The 24,527-nt window shown below is 34.2% G+C and overlaps 1 protein-coding gene across 2 annotated transcripts in view; it reads right to left on the bottom strand.

Annotated features, from left to right (window-relative positions):
* Positions 1-24,527, bottom strand: part of DIPK2B (divergent protein kinase domain 2B) — a 102,570-nt gene that overhangs the window by 43,253 nt on the left and 34,790 nt on the right. Inside the window, exons 1-3 of one of the 2 annotated variants that reach the window (XM_074300798.1) lie at positions 17,518-17,630; positions 17,244-17,430; positions 10,579-10,843 (exon numbers count right to left, since the gene is read on the bottom strand). In XM_074300798.1, the coding sequence (XP_074156899.1) occupies positions 10,579-10,843; positions 17,244-17,430; positions 17,518-17,596 (531 nt within the window). In that variant the 5' untranslated portion in view covers positions 17,597-17,630. Of the gene's footprint in view, positions 1-10,578; positions 10,844-17,243; positions 17,431-17,517; positions 17,631-24,527 lie in introns of those variants that run through there. The other variant, XM_074300797.1, reaches the window with a different exon arrangement.

Raw genomic sequence — 24,527 nt, 5'->3', positions numbered from 1 at the left:
TTTATTTTTCCAAATACACATATAGTTTACAACATTCCTTTTTATAAGATTTTGTGTTCCACATTTTTTCTTCCTTCTTCCTTGACCTTCCCCCTCCCCAAGACAACAAGAAATCTGATATAGGTTATATAGATACCATTCTTTTAAACATATTCCATATTTGTCATGTTGTGCAAGAAAAATCAGACCAAAAGGGGAAAATAACATGAGAAAGAAAAAACAAATAAAAAAGTGAAAATATTATGTTTTGATCTAGATTCAATCTCTAGTTCTCTCTGGATAAGGATCCCATTCTCCATCACTACATTGTCCATCCCCCTCTTCATACTCCATATATCCACCATAGTCATCTTCTTGACATCTGCCCTGTCATTGTTTGTCTGTTTATTTCTTCCCTTTTCTGCCTCTTCACCTGTAAATCAAATCAACATTACCATATTTCTGTGACGAGTGTACCAACTGATTCCTCTATGACTCTGTTCACCATTCATTCAGACCACTTTTCCTGGTCACTATTCTCTTAGAGCAGAGCTGAGCACATTGCTTGGCACATAGGAAGCACTTAATAAGTACTTTTTTTCTCCCATCTGAATCTCAACTTGTTCCTTACAGACAATGCAGATATGGTACCATACAGGTATTTCTGCCACTTTCTGGGGCCAGAGTATGCAAAAGAAGTATGCCCATCAGAGTTCAGATCTGAGAAAAGGGAGAAAATGGTACTCAACAATTGGTTCAGGCATAAGATCTAAATAGAACAAATGTCTTAGCTTTCTACCTGTTCTATGATGGCTGAGGTACCAATGTGTAAATCCCCAGGATAACATGAAGCTTGATGTCCATTTGGCAATGACTTTGAGATATAGCTAGAAAATAATATCTGGAAAAATGGTGTGGAAAGACCAAATCTAATTAACTCTATTAATAACAGCTCCATTTTGTTAAATGAAGTTAAAGGGCTAAATCATGAAATAAAGTATGGAGTAGTGTACATGTTATATCTCCTCAGTAAAAAATAAAGTCTTTGAAAACAAGAAGGATTTGTTTTTGCCTTTGATTCTTAAGGATTTATGCTTAATAAAAATTGATTTAGTTTAATACATCTGGAAAAGGAATATCATATAGGGATCATTTTTAAAAAGAGTGCAATTAGTAAGTTTCATTTATTTAAGAAAAAAAAGGCAACTGATCATTCTCAAAATGGACTTTGAACAGTTTGGGTGGGGTTGGGTGAGGGAAAAAAAATCTAGGATGCAAAAAGTTATTTCTGAGAAATTAATGCTGTTTGGCAGGATAAGGAAAGGAAACAGACATGTGCCAAGTCATCACACTTCCTGGATAGCTGTTGGGTTCCATTTTACTACATAATAGATGTGGAAATGTTAGTGAGGGTGTGGATAATACAATGTTGGCGGCTTTCTCATAGAGCCAGGATCCTTATCCACAGGGAAGAAAAGAGAATAAGTAATTGTGGATAGGCCTCAGGAAAATGAACACAGACTGAAGTTGGTCCCCTGAGTTGAAGGAATAAAAGGGGAAAAAAAAGAATATGTCCCTTGAGAAAGGAAGCAACAAACCAACCCATAGAGCATCCAATTCAGAACATATGGATGGTACCCTGGGAGGGAAAGGGGAGATTACACTGAGCTACTAATAATGGTTGTCCAAAAAACAAAAAAATAAAACAGCTTGAAATTCTGTATATAACTAGCAGTTAGTCTAACAAGTCGTGTAGCTTCTCTGTCCAGAATAATAACCATACTGAAATAAGAGGACAAAATGAAAATCTGGAGCTGATATATGTACATTCTGTAGACTGCACTATTTTTAAGACTGTAGGGAGAAAAGAACTATTTAGCAGACTGAAAATTCTTTCCGTGTGCCATTCCCCCAAAATTGTAAAAGCATTCTGTAGAGTCTCTTCCTTCAACAAGGAAAGTCAGCATTTATCTAGCCCTGAAATATCCCAGGAATTCACCTTCCACCATTTTGTGCCTTCTTAATGCATTGTCTGTATGTCTTAACCACCCACTTGATGATAATGTTGGTTTTGCTACTTCCTGTCAGTATAGTTTAGTGTTCCTTTCTTTGAATCTCAGTTTCTTCTTTTGCAAAATAAAAGGGTCAGAGCAGATAGAAGAGATCCTTATGGTCTCTTCTGTCTGCAGACCCTATCATTCATTTTGAATGATACTTTAGTTTTCTTAATACCAGACTCATAAAAATGCTTAACTAAGTAGTACTAATAGTTTCTAATAATAAATTCTACTAATAGTTTCAGAATCCAAATATGGTCCAGTAAATTTAGAATGACTATGACTTTAAGCAGGTAACTTTCATTCAATCCTGATAAGATTTGAAAAACACAAAATTCAGAAAAATGTATAAATCTTGGAGCCAGTGGTTGAGGTCACTGACATAAGGTAATTACTTATTATAGTGGTTGACAACCTGTCAAAAGAGGGTGGAGAAAAGGGCTGGGAAAAACATGTTCTTTGAGAGATTATTGTCCCATTTTGTGTTTTACCTTCAGCTAGGTGACATATTGGATAGAACTCTGGGCCTGGAATCACGAACATCTGAGTTCACATCCAACTTTCGATGCTTACTAGCTGGGTGATCCTGAGCAAATCATTCTCTGTGACTTAGTAGCATCTCCCTCTTAGGGCTATTGTAAGGACAAAGGGATAATATTTTAAAAGCATGTTGCAAACCTTAAAATGGCTATTAAAAAAATCTTGTATAATTATTATTAGTAGTATTTTACATACACTTTTAATCACTGGTTTCCATTTCTCAGGACTTTACTTTGGTATTCATTTCAAGTCTAATGTCACTAGGCAGCATCTCATGTTCTACATCTTTTCTTCCTTTCCATCAAGAACATACCTTTCCTAGGTTTCACTTCTTCATGGCCCCAGTCTCTTTTTTATGTTTTAACAATAATTTTTCAGTTGTGTCCAATTCCTCATGACCTCACTAGGGGTTTTCTTGGCAAAGACACTGGAGTGATTTCCATTTCTTTCTGCAGTTTATTTTACAACTGAGGCAAACAGGGTTAAGTAATTTGCTCAGGGAAGTGTCTGAGGCCAGATTTGAACTCAGGGAGATTACATTTTCCCGATTCTAGACCTGGCACTCTATCCACTGAGCCACTAGTAATAATAGTTCACATTTATTTAGGGCTATAAGATTTGTAAAGCATATTATTATATACACTGCCTCATTTGATCTTGAGATTGACCCTGGGAAGTAGTAAGTACTATTATCCCCATATTAAAGATGAGGGAATTGAGACTCAGAGGCTAGTATCTGAGGCTAAACTAGAACTTAGGCCTTTGTTATTGTCTAGTCCAATGCTTTATCCGTTGCTACTTCTCACTGCCTCATTTATTTAACAAGGATAGTTGTTGCTAAGTAACCTGCTAAACTAATCTCCATTAAATAGTGATGGTTATATAATAGCTTGTAATTTATTCAGTGTTTTAAGGTTTATAAAGCACAACATGCCCATGAGGTTAGTAAGGTTAATAACTTAATTGTATTAATCTAAGCAAGGATGCGATTGAAATATCATTAATGTATTTGTATCCCTAGTGTCTAGCCCAGTACCTGACTTGTAGTAGGTACTTAATAAATGCGTGTTGATTGATATTTGCCTTAATGCAAGAGAGTTACTTAAATGATGGAAATGTTTAGTTTTGTGAAAGACTCTCTGGACAGGATGTCAGGTCATTTGGAATCACTGATATCATTTATGTTTTTTTGAAATAGTTTCAGAATTCAAATATGGTCTGGTGGATAGAATGGCTATGACCTTAAGCAAATAACTTTTTTTTTTTAATTTTCAATAGTATTTTACTTTTCCAAATACATGTAAAGATTTTGTGTTCCAAATTTTTCTCCTTCTCTCCCTTTTTTCTCCTTAAGACAGCAATCAGTCTAATATAAGTTAAACATGTGGAATCTTTTAAAACATATTTCCATATTTTCCTGTTGTGCAAGAAAAATCAGATCAAAAGGAAAAAAATCACAAGAAAGAAAACAAACCAAAAAAAATGAAAATACTACACTTCAAACCACATTCATTCTTCATAGTTCTCTCTCTGGATGTGGATGGTATTTTCCATCCCAAGCCTATTGGAATAAGCAAGTAATTTTCATTCAATCTATAATCCCTTTGTACCTGTTGACTTATTCACAAAATAGGCAATGTTACCTGAGAGATCAGAAATGTGACTTGTCTGTGGTCTTAAATTAAATGTCAGAGATGGGCTATGAACCCAGTTCTTCCTGACTCCAAATCTGGCACTCTACTCACTATTTCAGTGTTAAATGGGATAAATGGATTGATTTCCTACCTACCCCAAAGGAAAGCTTAAATAAGCAAGTAGTGTGTGAAGCATTTTGAGAGAAAAGCTAACCGTTTTGGAAGTACTGAGAGTGTTTTGTGGGAGACAAGAGACTTGAGCTGTGTGATTATGAATAAATCATTTAAACCTCTCTTAATTTTAGTTTCTTCATCAAATGGGAAGAATATTTGCACTTTCTACCAGAGTTGTTGCACAGAAAATGCTTTGTACACCATAAAGCTCTCTATTGATATAAGCTTTTGTTATTATGAGGAAAATAACAGATGGTAGTATATTTTATTCTGTCTTCCCTTCTCTTTACCCCCTTCTCATCCCCTACCTGCCAACTTTCAATTCTCAAAGCCTTTCATTGTCTTCTTTCTTTTCTAAAGCTCTATCAAGTATAATTTAGGCATCAATTTTAGGAGCTAGATGAGCTCTAATTTCTATGATTTTGTGTCCTGAAAGATAAAACAAATGGATGATACTTTGATCCCTTTAGAGAAATCTCTTCCAATGACCAAGGAAAGGCTTTCAATAGTTTCAGCTCTTAAAAAAATGCTATGATTTCAAGTAGAAATTAAGTTGGTGTTGTGCATGTGAGATGTGACTGCAAAGCAGTGAGTGAACTTGATTTCACAAGTCTCAAGTGAAAAACCTGTAGCATAACTTTATAGTCACATCCTTAGAGAATTTTCATGGTAGCTTCCTTTCATGTGTAATGTTTCTGCCTAGAATAAATACTTTGACCAAAACAGAGTTTTGCCAAATGTGATTTCTGAAACAATGTTTAAGCTGTTTTCTATTACTCCATTCCACTGACAGGGCCATTTCATACTAGTCCTACACATAAAAGTTGTTTGGAAAATGATGGGGGGAAAAAACTTGATACTCTCCCCTCCTTTTGTTAAAGGATAAAATGGTCTTTTAAATTTATATATTTATTATTTATGTTTAATATCACTAATATTTTAAAGTGGGGCCCTTGATATTCCTAGTTAATTTCTACAGTCTTAGAGAATTGCCTGGGAACCTTGAATATTAAGGAACTTTTCCTTGGTTAAGGAATTAGAGTATATTAGAACTAGCATCTATATATTCCTGACTCCAAGGCTGGATCTCTTTATAACTTACCTGCTTAAAGTCATAGCCATTCTATCCACTGGACCATATCCGGATTCTGAACTTATTTTAAGAAACATATATGTGCTGTCAGTGATCCCACATGGCCCATCTATATCCCCCCAGAGAGCCTTTCACAAAACCAAACTTTTCCACCATTCAAGGTAACTCTCTTGCATTAAGGCATCACCTCTTGAATCAATCAACAAACATATATTAAATAACTACAGTCAGGTACTGGGCTAGGTACCAGGGCTACAAATATATTGTTGGTATGCCAACGGAAACCTTGCGATTAATACAATTAAGTCATTAACCCTACTAACTTCACAGGCATGTTGTGTTTTATAAACCTTAAAACACTGAATATTTAAAAAACCTTAAAACAATGAATATTTTAAAAGTGATGGCTAGCTGGATCTCTATCCACTAGGTGATACTGCCTGTATTCTGAAAAACAAACTCTGAAATTAGAAATAAACAGCAATGAATAGAGGGAATTTGTCAATCCAATCAATAGATGCTCAGTCTTGGACTCAAGATATGAGTTAAATTTCTATCTCTGAGACAAGTCACTTAACATCTTAGTGCCCAGGCAACTTTCTAAGGCTTTCTAAGATTGCTAGTTGCTGGGTGAATCTCAGGTCTGCAAGTAAGAGAAAATTTCTAAGGGAGTTCCTTTTATCCATAAAATCACAGGGACCTCCCTACCCAACCCCATTCCCTTCTCTTTCCTCCCTCCAGTGAATGAAGAGTAATTTGTTTACCAGTTACATCTAAATGTCATAATATTTGCTCATAAACTCATATTTGAATTAAACAACCAATGTACTTTTTAGTTAATTTCATTATTTTCCATAATCCATCCACTTAAAAAAAGAAATGTGATGTGGGAAACAGAAATGTTGGCAACTCTGGTGAAAAGCTTAAAAAACTCCATATTGCCATCTTGTGGATGCAGAGGCTCAGACGGCTGAGGGAGCTGTCAGTATTGGAGGGAAGAAGCGATTTCTCCACGTACATCATCATGTAGTTTAGGGGAAGGGAGGGGTAAGCATGATTAAGAAATAATTCTTCCGCTGGCTGATCACTGATAGTTGGGATCAAGGACCCTCTGCAGCTGGGATCACTGGAGGGAAAGCTCTTTTTTTTTTTTTAATGGTTTTGCAAGAAGACATCAGCCATGCTAGACTAAGCTGTGGTTAGGGAGGTTGGTCAGCATATTCAGGATATTCAGTCATTATGACATAGCCCTTTTTAGAGGTAGAAGTAGTGGTGAGGGGGGAGGGGGTAAGGGGGAACGATGCCTATTTTCACTAGCACTTTAAAATGTTTTGTACTATTTGTTTGTTTTTCTCCCATCCTTGATTTTAATTCCTGGTCCCCTCCTCTCCTTGGCAGTCACCCTTGCTGTATTTTGCTTCTGGCTCAGGAGGTGGGCATGTGTCCCATTCACTTGAAAGAAAGCCATCCATGGTTTAAAAAACAAAACAAAACAAAACAGTATTCTACTCCTCGTGGAAAGGGTGGAAAGGCAGTCTTTCAATTTGGAGTAGACCTCTGATGATGAGGATGGAAGCTCTCCTCCAATGCTTTGTAAGCCCTGTCTGCCTGTTTCAGGGACTGCATAGTTATACCTCCTCCCTCCTCCCTGAAGTCTCCTTTCATTTTCTTGCTTTTTTTCCTCCTCTCTCTAGGGATCACACCAGTCCTCTAGAGAAGGAATACTGAGCAAAGCCCCTGGATCTTTGCAGACCTTAAAAAACAGGCTTGAGTCTAGGGGCCAACACATTTCTAGGGAGCTAAAAGAATGTGGCTCAGGAAGACGTAAGGCAGAGCAACCTGGGACTCTCTCTGGAGCTTGCTAGAGAAGATCCCTAAGACCCTATACTAGCAGCCAGCTACATGGTATGAATGGGGGGAAGGGCTCACTTGCCTCAAGATACTTCCCTAAACTTTAAACATTTCTACTCAAATTTATTCCTTTGATTTAGGTTAGCAGTTCTCAAAATATGATCCAAGGATACCTGGGAGCCCTTGAGATCCTTTCATGGGATCAAAACTATTTTATTTTAATAATAATACATTTTAATTTCTAATGTGATAAATATTGAGAGATACAATGCAAATAAACAAAAGCTCTTTGGGGAGAGGGATCCTTAATCTTTAGGAGTATAGAGAGATCCTGAAGCCACAAAGTTTGAGGACTACTGATTTGGAATATATGCTTGAGCAGAGCTTCTTAAACTTTTCCCATTCAGGAGTACTTTTCACTTGAGAATTTTTTTATATGACTCTGGGTATATAGGTATATAAACAAGTCAAACTTTTATTAATGATAAATCATAATTTCATGACCCCCCAGATTCAGTTACAAGACTCCTTTTGGGATCATGAATCACAGTTTAAGAAGCTATATATTAAAGGACCACATTTATGTGTGTAGACACAGACATATCTGAGTATATAAATGTAGATGTAGATCTATATGCAGATTTATAGTAGATCTATCAATATCTACCTAGACATATCCATGTATCTCTAGAAATATGTGTGAATATTTATTTACACACAAGCTCTCTGTCTCTCTGTAGGTCTATCTTGAGTGGCAGCTAAAGAATTATTAGTAATTAGTACGAATTAATTTTTCACCTGATCCAGGTAGTCTCCTAAGGCAGGGCTTCTTAAATTTTTTCCACAGGTAACCCCTTATTGTCTGAGAAACTTTATGTGACCTTGGGTATATAAGTACATAAAATATATATACAAATCAGATATTTGTTGATAACTTCCTAATCTCCACATTCAGTTACAAGACTCCTTATGAGGTTGCAACCCAAAGATTAAAAAGCTGAGCTCTGGGAAGTGGAACAGAACAGGCTCTAATCCTCTGTCTGCAGGCCTTTCACCCAGGACCATTGACATGCGTTAGAGCAGCATCCAGAGCTGGATCCAGCAATTCTGGTGCCCAAGGAAGCAATGTAAGAAACATATCTTCATAAAAAACTTGAAATTCATGATGCAAAAATAAAACCAATTTGGCTGCTAATTTCACAGGTTGAGGAAATTGCTGAATGAGGAAGCTTCCTCACTGCACTTCTGCACCTTCTCTGACTTGCCCAGGAAAACATGGTCAGAAGGTGTCAATGGCAGAATTTGAATGGAGGTCTTTCCATCTCTCATGAGACCAATGTTCTAAGGCCTCTGCACCATTGGGATGTTGTTCCTGACTCCTCCCATTCAATTGAATTTATCTTAATTAGCTCTTATCTGTCTTTCACCAAAAATAATTAAAGCAAATTTAGATGAATGGAAAGGGAAGAGAAGAGTGTATAGGACTCTGAATGTTAGTAAATCTTGAAATTTTGGGGATGGGGAGATGAATGGCAAGTGACAAATAGAGACCTTCGGACACTTGAGTATATTACTAGAGATCCTAAGAATGAATGGACAGGGGATCAGGCCTGCAGAAATTCAATCAGGCCATCTGGTAGTTTTCTAGTTTAGTTATTCTTGTTAACTAGGTGTTAAATTCAATTTTTTCTGCTGATGAAAGTGAAAAATTATGACTAAATGTAAATATAACAAGTTAAAAGTATAAAATATGCTGACTGTAAATATATCAAATTTTTAAAAATTATTTTTTTTATTTATATTTTTCACCCTTTTCTAAATGTTGACGTCCTGGAGAAAAGCTATAGCTACTCCACTGTAATAGGGAGAATATTGGAGATGGTGAGATCTTCTTATTCTTTGGATTCATTTTGTAATCCCCAATTTAGTGACTACTGCCTTAGATACACAATGATAATGATGATGGTAATCAGCATATATATAGCATCGACTGTGTGCCAAGCACTGTGCTAAGTTCTTTTTTATAAGTATTATCTATTTCTATCTCATAACAATTATGAGAGGTAAGTGCTTTTATTACCTCCAATTTATAGTTGAAAATAACTGAGACAAACAGAGGTGACGGGATTTGCCCAATATCACACAGCTATTAAATGGGATTTGAACTCAGGACTTCCTGCTTTTAGGTAGATAGAGTACTTAATTTATTGTACCACTGATAGTTACCTTTAAGAAGCTAGTAAGCAAAAACGGTAGAGTCAAGGATAGAAGCAAGATTTCTAAGTTAAGGGAGAAGGAAAGATATAGGCAAAGACTTCTCTTGCTGTGGCAAGAGAAAAACAGAGGGAGACAGAGAGGAAAAGAGAAAAAGAGAAGAAGAAGAAAAGAAGAAGAAAGAAGAAGAAGAAGAACGAGAAGAACAAGAAGAAGAAGAAGAAGAAGAAGAAGAAGAAGAAGAAGAAGAAGAACGAGGAGAAGAACGAAAAGAACGAGAAGAAGGAGAAGAATGAGAAGAAGAAGCAGAAGAACGAGAAGAAGGAGAAGAAGGAGAAGAAGAAGAAGAAGAAGAAGAAGAAGAAGAAGAAGAAGAAGAAGAAGAAGAAGAAGAAGAAGAAGAAGAAGAAGAAGAAGAAGAAGAAGAAGGGGGAGGGGGGAGGAGGAGGAGAAGGAGGAGGAGGAGGAGGAGGAGGAGGAGGAGGAGGAGGAGGAGGAGGAGAAGAAGAAAAATGTTTATGTGTTTTGGATGTTGACAGCAGTTCAATGTGCTTTACATAGATGAATGCACCTACTCTACTCTAGGTATTTTTGCTGACTCCCATGCCTTCATCACTACCTTTTGATTCCCTGGCTTTCTTCAAGTATCAAATAAAATTCCATCTCCTACAGAAAGCCTTTCTCTCACCCTCTTAATTCTAGTATTTTCCCTTTGAGATTACTTCCAATTTATCGTGTATAGAGTTTGCCTGTACATGGTTGTTTAAATGTTCCCCCCTTCATTAAATTGTGAGCTCCATGAGATTAGGGGCTGTCTTTTACCTTTCTTTGGGTCCCTAGCACTTAGCATAGTGCATATAGTAAGTGCTTAATAAGTGCTTATAGAATGATTCAGATGGACAACATTTCTGATACAAGAGCCCACAGACACATGGCATGAGTCAGCCTGAGGGACATTATACAGAAAGGATTCCTTTGGCATTTACCATGGACGCTTGAATGAATGCATTTCTGAAAGACCCAGTTCATCACTTACCTGCACCAGATCTGGAGTGAGGCGCTTGGCCTTCAGCCATTTTTGGACTCTTTCTGTTTTCCTCAGGACTCTCTCAATGCTACAGTTCTTTGAACCAGAAGCTGATGCACAGATTCTCCTATCAGAAAGTTCATTTTGGTATTTACTTATTAGCCTGGAAATCTCCACGGGGCGCCAGCTTTTGGTATCATCTGAGTAGTTTGCAGGATAAGTGGAAAAGTAATCAGGAGGAAGTTTGAGGTGGGGAGCAAGCCAGTTATCAAACCTGTAAAAAAAGAAATGCCTTTTTAGGACTAGCCTATTAAATGAAGAGCTGCTCGATACCATTATCCCTTTAGAGAGTTTTAGAGAGAACTAGAAGGAATCACAGGGAATCCACTCTTTCATCGTCCACTTTAGCTTTACAGATGAAGATGAAGAGATTTGTCCACCATCACATTAGTTTGGAAGTTGTATGTTATAAGAGGTAGAATTAATCTGAGATTAAAATAAACTCACCAAAAACCAAATAGAATGAAGGAAACAGGAAGTTGAAGGAAGAGAAGACAGGGGAAAATTAAACTTTATCTGGTATCCTCTGAATTTGAGGTAAGAAGAGCTGGACTATTCACCAGCTGTGAAACCTTGGACAGATAAAGTCACCTCTCTTGACCCCAGCTTCCTTTTCTGTAAAATGGCAAGGAGAATTATTAAGGTCCCTTCCTGTTTTAATCAATAAGGTCCTTCATCTTTAGAGACCCTAGGACCTCTGTGGAGAAAGGTTACTTTTCATTTCCTTGAAATCTGGAACCTTTTGAAGTGTATGTAGAGGAAAGCTAGAGGTATCTGTGTTGACAGGTAAATCTCTAATTGGGGCATTAGGAACCGGAAGAGGAAAGAGGAGGATAGAAACAAAATTATCCTATCTTGAACAGATTTTTAGGACTCTGGTCACAGAATCATAAAACATTAAAATGTCAGCTAGAGCTAGAGGGGATAGTGATTCTCAAAGAGTGGTCCACAGAACTTATGAGAATCCCAGAGACCTTTTCATGGAGTCTTTGAGGTCAAAACTCTTTTCATAATAATAATATTAGTATTAGTATTTTCTGTGAGGTCAAATCAAACTAAACCAACATATTTCAACAGATTAAATGCAGAAGCAGATTTGAGAATCCAGTTATCTTTTATTAAGTCAAAAATTAAAGAGATTTTTCAAAAATAGGTAAAAAATATAATATGTAAATATGTTAAAATACCATTCTTATTAATGTTTTACTTTGGAAAATATAATTTTTCATAAAATACTATTTATATGAACATATTTATTATTTTCATTTGTAAACAAATTAATAAATTAGAAAATGACATATAATTTTGTAAAAATTTATCAGTTTTAATTTATAATACATTAAATGTCAATAGATATAACTCACATAAAAAAATCATAGGGTTAAGAATATAAAGGGATTGTGGGACCAAAAAGTTTGAGTTGCTGATCTAGTCTAGTCTGCCTCATTTTATAGATGAGGAAGGTGAGGTACAAAGAGATGAAATGGTTTGCTCAAGATCATTCAAACATAGCCACAAACAGATTGAATATTATTAAGTGCAAAGATATGTTTAACTTATATCAGATTACTTGCTGTCTAGAGGAGAGATAGAGGAGAAGGAAGGGAGAAAAATTTGGATTTTGCAAGGTTTTGCAAGATGAATGTTGAAAACAATTTTTTTTGTGCATTTTGAAAAATAAAAAGCTGTCATTATTTTTAAAAAAGCAAGTGACAGGTTAAATTTGGTCCTTGGGTCATAGTTTTCTGACTCTTCACCTAAAGGCTAATGGTGGACATAAACAGTCATGCAAATAATTAAGAGAACTAGCATATAGGATGTCAGCAAATAAATCTACTATAGAAAAAGAAAAAAGAAAGGTAATGTCATCTTAGTTTAAACCTTAATCTATACACTTACTACCTGTATAACCTTGAACATATTACAATCTATCTGGGATCATTTGTATTTATAAAAAAAGAAAAAAGAAAAAAAAAGTCAAACCAGATGATCTCTAAGATCCTTTCCAGATCTAAATTCTAGGAAATATTTTGGTCACTCCAAAGAAAGAACTGATGGATGCTAAATGTAAATTTAAACATAATTTCAAAAAATCTTCATTTATATTGTTTTATTTTATTTATGTTTTCTTTTACATCATGATTAATATGGAAATATTTTTGGTATGACCTCACATGTATAATTGAAATCAAAGTGCTTTCCTTCTCAAGGAAGAGGGAGAGACAGAATTTGGAACTGAAATTGAAGAAAAATGATTGTTAAAAATTCTCTTACATGTAATTGGGAAACATTTAATGAAGTTTGAAAAAAAATTAAAAGGGAAATATTTTGGTCAATGACTTTTCCTGACCTCTCTGAGGGCATGTCATAGCAAGTCCCTCTTTGACAGATGAATAAACAGAAACTCAGAGAAATTATTTTTGCCTCCAGCTTCTGTGAAGGGTAACCCTGTGGCGGAGTTGAAAGCTGGGAGGTATGAAAGTTATATTAGGATCATAGGTTTAGAAATATAGGGAACTTTGGAGACTTGTCTAGTACAACTCTTTCATTTCACAAATGAGGAAATTAAAGTTCAGAGAGTAGAGAAGGGGTATGGTCCAATGGAAAAAAAAAAAAAAAAGATTTTGGAGTGAGAAGATCCTAGCTGTGACTGACTGATCAAATCAATCCCTAGAACTCAAGGATTTCTAGAACTCAGTTTCTACTATTGTAAAAGGAAATTTACTATTGTAAATAACTCCTAAGGTCCCTTCTTGCTCTAAATCTATCATTCTGTGCACTTGCCCAAGATCACAAGATGGAAAGATGAACAATATTTAAACCAGTATTTATTCTACCGTATAATGCTACTTTCTGTGGGTACCTGCTTCTGAGTATTGGGGTCTAGTTGGCTTTTAAGATCCTTGGTCTGGAATAGAATTTATTACATAACAATCATGATCTCAAAGTTAAAGCTAAAACAGTTCTATTTAAAAGAGGAAAATAGATAAATTCTACTATGTATGACCATTATTATTCAGTATTGTTTTAGACTGTGTAAACTAACTAGACAGCATAAAATATCTGAAAGTATACTTGCCAAAAAAGACACAGAAACTATATGGACATAAATATAAAACATTCTCCATACAAAGTCAGATTTAAATAATTGACAAATATTCATTGTTCATGGGTAATCAAAGCCAACAACAATTTTACCTAACTGTTCTATTTATTCAATGTTATCCCAATTAAATTAATAAAAAATTATTTTACCAAGTTAGAAAAAAATCATAACAAAATTCATTTGGAAGAACAAAAGGTCAAAAATTGCAGAGAAGCTAAAGGAAAAAGATTCAGCAGCATCAGACTTTAAACTATATTATAAGGCCATAAATAACAAAATTATTTAATACTTGCTGAGAAATATAAAGATAGACCAGTGGAACAAATAGATATAGATATCCAATACACAGTGGTAAAAGACTATAGAATTTTGTGTAAAGATTTAAATTTTTTGGGAAAAAAATTCATTATTTAGTAAAAATTGTTGGGAAAGACAGAAATCAGTCTGGCAAGAATTGGACATAGAGCAATATATTAAACCATGTAGCCATATAAGGCCAAAATAGTTTCATTACTTAGGTATAAAGGGAGATATTGAAAAAAAATTAGAACATGGAATATATTATCTATGAGACTCATGATAGGAGAATAATATAAGTAGAACCAAAAGACAGAGAGTATTGTTGAAATGTAAAATGGATAATTTCAATTATAATAAATTAAAAAGTTATTATGTAAATAAAACCCATGTAGTGAAGATTAAAAGTAAAGCAGAAAAGTGCTAGATTTTTTTTCATAGTCAGTCTCTTAGATAAAGGTCTCATTTCTCAAATATATAAAGAACTTTGTCACATTTATTACAATATGAGTCATATTCCCAAATGATAAATGATTAAGGGATATGAACAGGCAGTTTTTCAATGAAGAAACCAAAACTATATATAGTCATATGAAAAATGCTCTAAATCATCATTTAGAGAAACACAAGTTAAAAAATTATGAGATATCAAATTCTACCTATCAGATTGGTTAAAATGACAGATACCCTTCAATTAAGAAATGACTAAACAATCTGTGGTACATAATTGTGGTACATAAACTACTGTGATATAAGAAATGATGAGTGATTGATTTAGAAAAACATGGAAAAACCTGGACCTATGAAGGAAGATGCTATCTGCCTTCAAAGAAAGAACTGACGGATCAAAATATGAACAGTATGCTTTTACATATATTATGGATCTGTATGTATATATAATATGTATGTTTATATAAACATGCATATATATTCATGTTTAATTGTAGCCTTCTAATGTGTGTGGGTGGGTAGAGAAATAACATTAAAAAAAATTAAACAGCAGAGAACAAAAGAAAACCTAGAAGGAAGCCCAGAAAATATGGGTAGCTTTGAAAACAATGTATACTATTTATACTACATAATTTTTTTTTTTTTTTTTTTTTTTTTTTTTGCTGAGGCAATTGGGGTTAAGTGACTTGCCCAGGGTCACACAGCTAGGAAATGTTAAGTGTCTGAGGTAAAATTTGAACTCGTCCTCCTAACTTCAGTTAGTGCTCTATCCACTGAGCTACCTAGATGCCCCTACTTGGAGTTTTTTTTTAAGTAAACAGTTTTAAATTGAAATTTGTGGTTTTTATATTGAATCCTCTTATTATGTTCTGCTGCATACATGAAAATGTTCTTCCCCCCCCTTTTCCATTTTCTATTTCAATTTAAAATGAATACTAAGAAAAGATCCTCTAAATGCTTTGGCAAAAAGAATTCACACTCTAAGGTGGTATGGTAGTGACTGAATGAGGAAGAAGGAGCTCACTTCTGCCACAGGTGTGATAAGACATTTATTCTGAACTCAGAGTAAACTACTCAAGTAGTTTGAGATGCTTCTACACAGGAGATGGGAAGGTTAAGGGAATGTAGGTATGGAAGCCAATGCCAAGGGATCATCCAGTGCCTGGTCTCAAGGTCAGGAATATCTAGTCCAGGTTCTCTGCAATGTTATAGGATAGCATGAAGTAGCACCCTCAACTACACCTATTTAGGCTGTGCTGGAACCAGCCTGAACAAGTTAAAAGAGATCCTATTGTTAAATTTTGCAGTGTGAGCAAGCATTTGCAATTCAGAAATCAGCAATGATACAAATTGATTTGTAGCATTGGTTTGTTGTTTTATTGACTATCTAACTATATAGATTGCCTATACTTAAGAAAGTTGAGAAAATATTATTAATCAACATAAATTGAAAAGTATCTTTGGCACCCCCATCCTTAGAGCCAGTTATTAAACATTTACCAATAAATCTTTGCTTCTGAAATATGCATATTACATATATCTGTCAAATTTGGGTAGATTTAATCAGCTGGGAATACTTTAAATGACAGAATCACAGAATGTCAGATCTAGAAGAGACAAAGCTCTCATTTTCAAGATGAGGAAATCTAGAGAAAGAAAACTAGACCTTTCTGTTATATGTGTATATATGTGTCTATATTTATATCTATTTGTTAACTTTATGCTATCTATATTTTGTCAATTAGGTTATTAGTTACTATGAGTAAGGATCTTTTCATTCTTTATAACTGTATGCCCAGTACCAACACAATTCCTAGCACATAATAGTTGGAACATGATTGATGAATCCAGGCCCTCTGATTTCAAATTCTGGGCTCCCTATTATACTGCATTTACAGAGAGTTCTTTCTTTTAAAATAATCAATTAATTAGAATCTTTATTTAAGAGCCTAGTATGTGCCAGAAACTATGCTAGGAATATGAGGTAAAAAGATCATCTAGCAATTTGTCAGTTATTTTCAATGGACACCAAAAGCCTTCTAAATCTGGTTAAAGATGGTCCTAGGAAGACTGTATGCTAGTCTATCTTTGCATATTTTTATCACTGGCATGGGCAGAAACAGATTTTTTAAAATGGCAGCTTAAATCTCCTAAAAGGAGAAACCATATTTTTGTCCAACACCTATTAGAAGAGGTCAACCTTAACTGTAGGAAAAGAAGAAAGGAGAGAATTTTTACTCAGGAATTTTTAAAGACTTTGGTCACTTATCTGGGGAAGAAGTTGAATCATCCCCTTGGGTGTTTAAGACTTGGAGAACATTTTCTGAGGTTACACCCTTACTAGAGCAGTCCACCTGTTTCTAGCAGTGAGTGCCCTGTGTATAAGAAATTTAGCATTGTCTCGGGACCACATCTTGGAATGGGAAACTTGCTGCAGTTAGAAAGTAATTCTGCTGTGAGCTCAGTTACTGGGCTATGGCTCTATACAAAGCAATGTTATAGCTGTCCAAGGCAGGCCTATTTATAGAAAGGAAATGTTTAAATCTCTGCTTAAACCTCTCCCTCCCCCAACTTTAAATGTCATATTGAGGGCTGAAACCTGGCTCAGTTCCCCCCATTTTCCAAACCATTGCTAGGATGATTAAAAGGGATTAAAAACAACTCTAGCCCATAAATTCCATACTGCTTTGTCTTTAGCAAAGGTCTTGGGAATAGAGTTGTTGTTTTTTTCCTTTCGGAATTATTTGACTGAGTTTCTGACCTGATTTCTTCTTTAAAGAACTTCTTACAAATGGATGTCCCGATGCAGGCGTTGCATTTGTCAAGTCCCAGGAAAGTCCGGCCAAAATTGTAGCTAGCTTTGACCCGGGGCACCAACGACGGAGCAATGAGAGCCTCGGAGGAAGAAATGCAGCTCAGGGTCACAAATTGCAGCAGGGTCAACAAACCTAGACAGGGAAAACCCAAGGGACAGCTAATCAAAGACTCCATCTACTGAGACTGGGCGTCCTGCCTTCAGGCTATCCGCTGCTTACCCAGCTTTAGGCTGGCTGAACCTTGGGGCAAAACGGTGAATCGACCCAAAGGCACTTCATTTAAGGGATCAGATGCCATCCCAATCCTGCGGATGAGTTTCTAAGTTTGGGGGTTTGAGTGGGAAGGAGCTGGGCTCTCAAAGGGGTTGGGCTGGAGGACTGGGGAGGAGGTGAGGAAATACATGGAGGATGCTGATAACACAGGTTTCCATAGTTACTTTTTCCTCTGCTTGGTGCAGCTGCTTTGACTTCTGCTGACCCTCCCCTCCACAGACTTGGGAAACACAATGGTCAGGGCCCATGCTCAGACTCTGAAATGAAATTGCAGGATATCCTGATGGAGCAGGAAGAATGCTTACGGGACTTGTGACCCTCTGAGTTTCTGGCAGAGAAGTCCTTTGATTTCCCGGAGGATATTTCAAAATGATTTAAAGTGGCAAGCCCTGGGTTTAGCCATGGGGTTGTCAAGGTCAGAAGGATTTTGAAAAAAAAAAAGGGGGGGTGGGAGGGGATTATATCCCGTGTTGTGGCTCAGCATGTATAGGGTCTTGGATCCAGGAAAACATGGGTTCAAACCCCACCTAAGACGTTTACTAGCTGTATAATAATCCTCGGCAATTTACTTAACCTGAAACTAGTAGATGTGCCTTATCTGTAAAACAGGATACTAATAACACCCAACTAATAGAATTGTTACCAGAATCAAATGAGATAAAGCCGATAAAGTGCATTGCAAATCGCAGGGCAAGAAATGAGACCTATTATTATTATTACTATTATTATTGGTGCTACTATTATTATTGAAAAATTATTCCTCTCTTGTTTGGTGAGATTCAGAGAGAAATTGTGCTGGGACGGGTCGCAATTTTGCCTTTATATGTCGTATTCTTTGACCTATTGCAGAGGTGGATTAAATGTTCAGAATTCAGTAAGTCATCAGAAGGCAGCCAGATGCTCAGGGGACATGCCTGGAATCGGGAAGACATGAGTTCAAAACCAGTTTCCTAAATTTACTGACTGATCTTGGGCAAGTCCCTTAATCTCTGTTTGCTTTAATTTCCTGAAATAGGAAATAGCTAACCACAATAATATCTTTGCCAAGAAAACAATGGACAACATGGGTGGAGGGGAAGGAGAGGACTGAGATTCTTTTATCACAGGCTCAATAAAATTATCCTAAGTGTAATTCCATTAGGAGATAAGATGACAGGGATAATAAGCGCTTTCTTCTGTTTTCATATAATTTTTGTTTTGATTACTACATATTTATATTTTGAAAACTTTCAGTTCCATTACTGCTTAGAGATTATGATTTGGTACAGAAGCATCTCTTTAAAATGCTTTTTTTTTTTTTTTTTTTTTTTTGCTACAGAAAATAAAACTAAAAACCTTGTGAATGGAGTTACAAAAGAACATACATATTTCATGGCAGCCCATGAATATTTGCAGAAAATAAAAATAAAATTGCCATTGTGTTAGAACATAGAGAAAATGCAAATAATGTAAAAAGGCAAAAAATACTAACCATATCCTTTTTAGACATTAATAGAATTAAATCATTTTAAAGAGATAACAGGACTTAAATAGATTAATAAGATAATATTTGTATAAAGCATTTAGTACAGTGCCTGGCACAGGTAGGCTTTTTATATATACTTATTCTTTTTCCTTCCTCACCTTAAATTTTTTCTTTGGTTTTATAATAAAACATTTATTTTTTTTCTCCCTTTAATTTTTCTTCTCCCATCACAAACACATACACACAAAGAATCCTTGTACAATGGGTAGCATTTTTCATCATTGGTTTTCTGGAATCATGGTTGATCATTGCATTGACTGGAGTTCTTAAGTCATTCAAAATCGATCATTTTTATTGTGTTATTGTTGTCCCTCAGTTCTACTCAATTTATGCTTCATCAATTTTTATATCTTCCCAGTTTTCTTTTGAACTGTTTCTTTCATCATTTCTTAAAGCAAAATACTATTCCTTTGCATTTTCATGCCATAATTTGTTCAGCCATTTCCTAAATGATGGATACCCCATTAATTTACAGTACTTTTGCCACTACTAGAACAACTTCTATAATTATTTATGTATATTATAAAACCTTTTCCTCTTTCTGTAATCTCTTTTGAGCATACTAGGAACTCAATGGTTTCCCTTCTAATGTTGGGCTTCTGGGCTAATTTGCTTCTGTATTTGTGTACCTAATCTGATTCACTGATTAACCTTTGTTTTTTAAATCAGTACTAAGTTATGAAAGTAAAATACAGACAAAATCCCTAAGAATAATAAAGTGTTTAAAAAAGTAAATAAATAAATCAGTACTAAATTAAACTGCTTTTTAATATCATTTTAAATCTGGTTCTTGTAGTTTTCTTTTTTTTTTCTGTTCACTTTATTTTCATAATTTCCCTTAAGGTTCTTGGTATTTTGTTCCTCCACATACATTTCATTATTATTTTTTACATTTCTATAAAGTAATTCTTTGGTAGTTTGATTAGTATGATATTGAATAAGTAAATCATTTAAGTAGAATTGTAATATTGTACGTTGGTCTACTTATGAACAACAATTTCTCAGTTATTTGGATTCATCTTTATTTCTATGAACAGTGTTCTGTAATTGTATAATTTATGTGGATTTATTTTATATCCTGCAACTTCGCTGAAGTTATTGTTTCAATTAATTTGGTTCTCTAGGATTCTCTAAGTACATACCATCATACAGTTTAGGAAAAATAATCTTTAAAAATACTCCAAATCATGAATAATGTAAGAAATGTAAATTAAAACAACCCCAAAGTTTTATATCACATCCTGCAAATTGAGAAAAATGACAAAAGTTAGAATAGTAAATGTTGGAGGGCATAAAGATAGGTACAATATTGGCAGAGTTGTGAACTAGCTCAATCCTTTTGATAAGAAATTTTCAAACTTTTTCAGATTACTGATGAATCTAATTTTTCCTTTTTAAATTTTTTTCTTTAAAAGAATTACTTTTTTGTATGTGATGTCTCTCCAGAGGGGGAGGATTATTGGGGAAAATTTCGGTGATTAAAAAAGACAATGAAAATTTATTTTTAAGGAGATCTACAATTTTTTTTTCTTTACTTACTTGTATTTTTTCAGTTTCATTATAGATACCATATTACATAGTGGTGCTGAAAGTGCTGGGAAAAAAAAAAAACTTGCTTTGGCCCCCAATTTCATTAGAAAGGATTCCAATTTATTCTTTTTACATATAATACTCATTTATATAGATAATATTTACTGTGTTATAGAAAGGTTAATTTTTTCTTTAAGAACGGTTTTGGCTTCATCAAAACATTTTTTTTTTCATTTTGTCTCATTTTTTGTCATTATCTTTTATACAATTATCAATTGTTTCTATGATACTTTAAATTTGACCCACCAGAATTGTGAACGAATTCAACCATTCTGTAGGTAATTTGAAACTATGTCTACAAGGCTATAAAATCATATATATTCTTGGATCTAACAATATTCCTACTAGGCATGTATCCCAAGAGATATTTTTTAAAAAGGAAAAGGACCTATAGGTGCAAAAATACTTATGCAGCTCTTTTCTCAGGGCAAAGAATTGGAAAGATCCAAGAGAAATATAAAGTAAACATCAAAGATTAATTATAAGAGACTAGATAAAGACAAACTTAATTTTTTATATGTAGCAATGTAAACTGTATGCCTAAGATTATCATTAATAATTGGGTAGTTCAAAAGAAAAATTGGGGTAGAGCTAAATATGATGTAATTCTGAAAAGCAAAACCATGGAGGAAAAGGTAAAACAGTACTTTTATTTTATACAAGTGAGGTGCAAAAGGAAGAACCGATACAGAGGCATTAGATGGGAGAGGCAGGCTGGTAGTTCTGGAACCCTACTTTCATCAGAAATAAGTTAACAATTGAACAATACATATATATATATCTAGAAGGATATAAGAGTTTTCTAAATTTAGAAAGAAATTAAGAGGTTAAGGGGAAAGGGAGATGGGAAAGGATAGAGGGATTTTTAGAGGGAATCCTACTCATACCAGATCTGGGTTAAAAAATGAAGATATATACATTTAAAAGAGAATAAAAATCTTCTAAATTTATAAAGAATTAAGAGGGTAAGAAAATAGGATAAGGTTGGGAATATAGAATGATGTATAGATTAAGGGGAATGGAATAAAGAGGAAATAACATATATATTTGAAAAGTTTAAAAGTCTTCTAAATTTAGATGGAAACAAGAAGGCAAGGGGAAAGAGCTGGGGAGAAAATTAGAGGGATCTTTGGATGCGAGGTAGGTTAAGTAATAGCAAGGTAAGGTAGCTAGCAAAAATAAAGCAGAGGAGTCAGCAGGGATAGGAAATAAAAGCTATAAAATAATGATCAAGAGTATAATTTATCATGTAAAAAAAGCAGAGTTAGTAATTATGATCTCAAAGTTAAAGGCAAAATAGATTTAATCAAAAGAGAAAAATAGGGAAACTATACTATATGTCAGGCATATTAATCAATATATTTTTTAGATTATTTAAAATAACTAGACAGTATAAGGTTGGAATATTGTCGTGCTATAGGAAGTGATTTGGTGGAGTAAGAAAGATATGGAAAGATCAGGACTTATGAAGGAAGATATTATATACCTTCAGAGAAACAGAAGATGAATAAACATAGTACAGTCTTACAGAGATGCATATGCAAGTATGATTATACATTTCTATATATGTATATGTATGTATATATGTATAATGCATGCATATTTGTATTATGATATATACACTGTGTATATGTATACACACATATAATATATGCATATATACACAAATATGTATATACACACATACATATACATATATGCATTTTGGATGGGGAAGGGGAAAAATAAAGTAAAAAGTTCACAGTGAAGAACAAGAGAAACTCTACAAGGAAGCAAAGAAAAGATGGACAATTCTGAACACAGTATATAGTATTTATTATATAGACTTTCTTAAAATGGAAATATATTGCTTTATATTTTCATGTTCTGTGCACATAGCAATTTTTTCTCATTTTATATTTAAGTTTAAAATAAATATATAAAAATTTAAAATTCCTACCTCCTAAATTGTCTGACTTTACATTATTATTGTTTTTGTATAAATTGTTTTTCTGGTTCATCATACAAATCTTCCCAGATTTGTCTGAAACCACTTCCCTCCATAATTTCTTATTGTCCAATAAATATTTCATCACATTATATATTTTTTTTCATTTTTTCATCTTAAATTATTTTCAATTTCTATTTCTTTTTCTTTTCTTACTCTTTCCTCTTCCATATGTTAAGAAGGCAAAAGAATTCATCTTCTGAGGAGGACAATGAAGTAAAAGAAGCCTCATCTACCTCAGAGAGTAACGTTAAATGGCTATCTTCCCAGAAAGAATTTATAAAACTCAAAAAAGACTTCAAAAATCAAAGATTTTGGAGAAAAAAACATTACAAAAAGAATCATCCAAGAAAAACAGTAAGATTATGAAAAAAAGTTAACTAATTGAAAAACGAGATACAGAGTCTTAAAGAAGAAAATAATTCTTTGAAAATTAGAATTGAGCAAGCAGAAGTCAGTGAAAGTATGAGACCAATAAATAACAAAATAAAATTTAAAGAGTTAAAAATTAGAACAGAATGTGAAATGTCTTATAAGAGAATAACTCAAGAAAGAAAAATGTGAGAATAATTGGACTACTTGAAAGCTGTGACTAGAAAAAGAAATTTGACATAATAATGCACGAAATAATCAAAGAAAATTGTCCTAGAGTGAGGAGGCAAGAAAAGGAAAACCTGCTACAAATACGTATAGTCAAACAAAACAAATGACCAAATTAGCTATATTCAAAAAGGAAGAAAAAAGAAAAATATGCTTTAATCTTCACTTTGAGCACCTCAGCACTTAAGGTAGAAACATGTTTAATCATGAATGCTTTGGATTTGTAATTGATTTTTGTGTTGATCAAAGTTCTCAAATCTTTCAAAGTTTTTTAAATCTTTAAATATTAATGTTTTTCTGGTTATACTCACTTTACTTCATATCAGTTCATACAAGACTTCCTCAGGTCTTCCTGAAACCATTTCCTTCATCATTTCTTTCAGGTCAATAGTATTTTATCACATATCAACCAATCAATAAACATGTATTAAATCCTTACTTTGTGCCAGGTACTGTGTTAAACAATAAGTTATATGCTATAATTCCTTCAGCCATTTCTAGATGGAATTTGCCAGTTCTTTTCCACCTCAAAAAGTTTGATAAAATGATTTATATATCCCTCTTATCCTCAGTATCTTCAGTCATGTTTGTCTCTTTATACTGACCTGAGTGGGGAAAGGTGACTTATCCTTATATTTATTTCCCCAATCCTTTCTTCTTATTACCTCCTATTCCTCTACTGAGTTAAATGTATTTTTTCACCTAGTTGAGAATATGTGTGCATGTACATGAGGGCGTGCATGTGTGTGTAAGTCTGAGCATGTGCTGTGTATGTATATTATGTATAGTACCCTCTTTTGAACTGATTGGTTGAAGTAAAATTACCCCGTCTTAATCTCTTCCTCTTTCTCTCTGATTATGTAGGATAAATCCCCAAACTCTGACACCACATTTTTTCACTAGTGGATTCTTTGTTTCCTTCCTTACTTTTCTTCTTCTTATTTTTTTTAATGGTTATCAAAATGTTATGTTTTTCAATAAAGACTCATTTTTAGCCTCTCTTCCCCACAGGATTATCCTTAACTCTTATGGATAAGTTATATTTGGGTTTAAGCCCATGTCTTTTGCCTTTTACATCATCATATTCTAAACTCTCTGCTCCTTTAGAATTGTAATTATTAAATCTTGTGTGATCCTGGATGAATTTCCTTCAACTCTTTTTTTCTTTTCTCTTCTTTTTTTTTATTAATAGTTTTTATTTACCAGATATATGCATGGATAATTTTACAACATTGACAATTGCCAAAACTTTTG

The sequence above is a fragment of the Sminthopsis crassicaudata genome, chromosome 3 (assembly GCF_048593235.1).
Source record: "Sminthopsis crassicaudata isolate SCR6 chromosome 3, ASM4859323v1, whole genome shotgun sequence".
NCBI lineage: Eukaryota > Metazoa > Chordata > Mammalia > Dasyuromorphia > Dasyuridae > Sminthopsis > Sminthopsis crassicaudata.
Note: the sequence above shows the minus strand (reverse complement) of the source record. Positions and strands in the feature narration are given on the sequence as shown.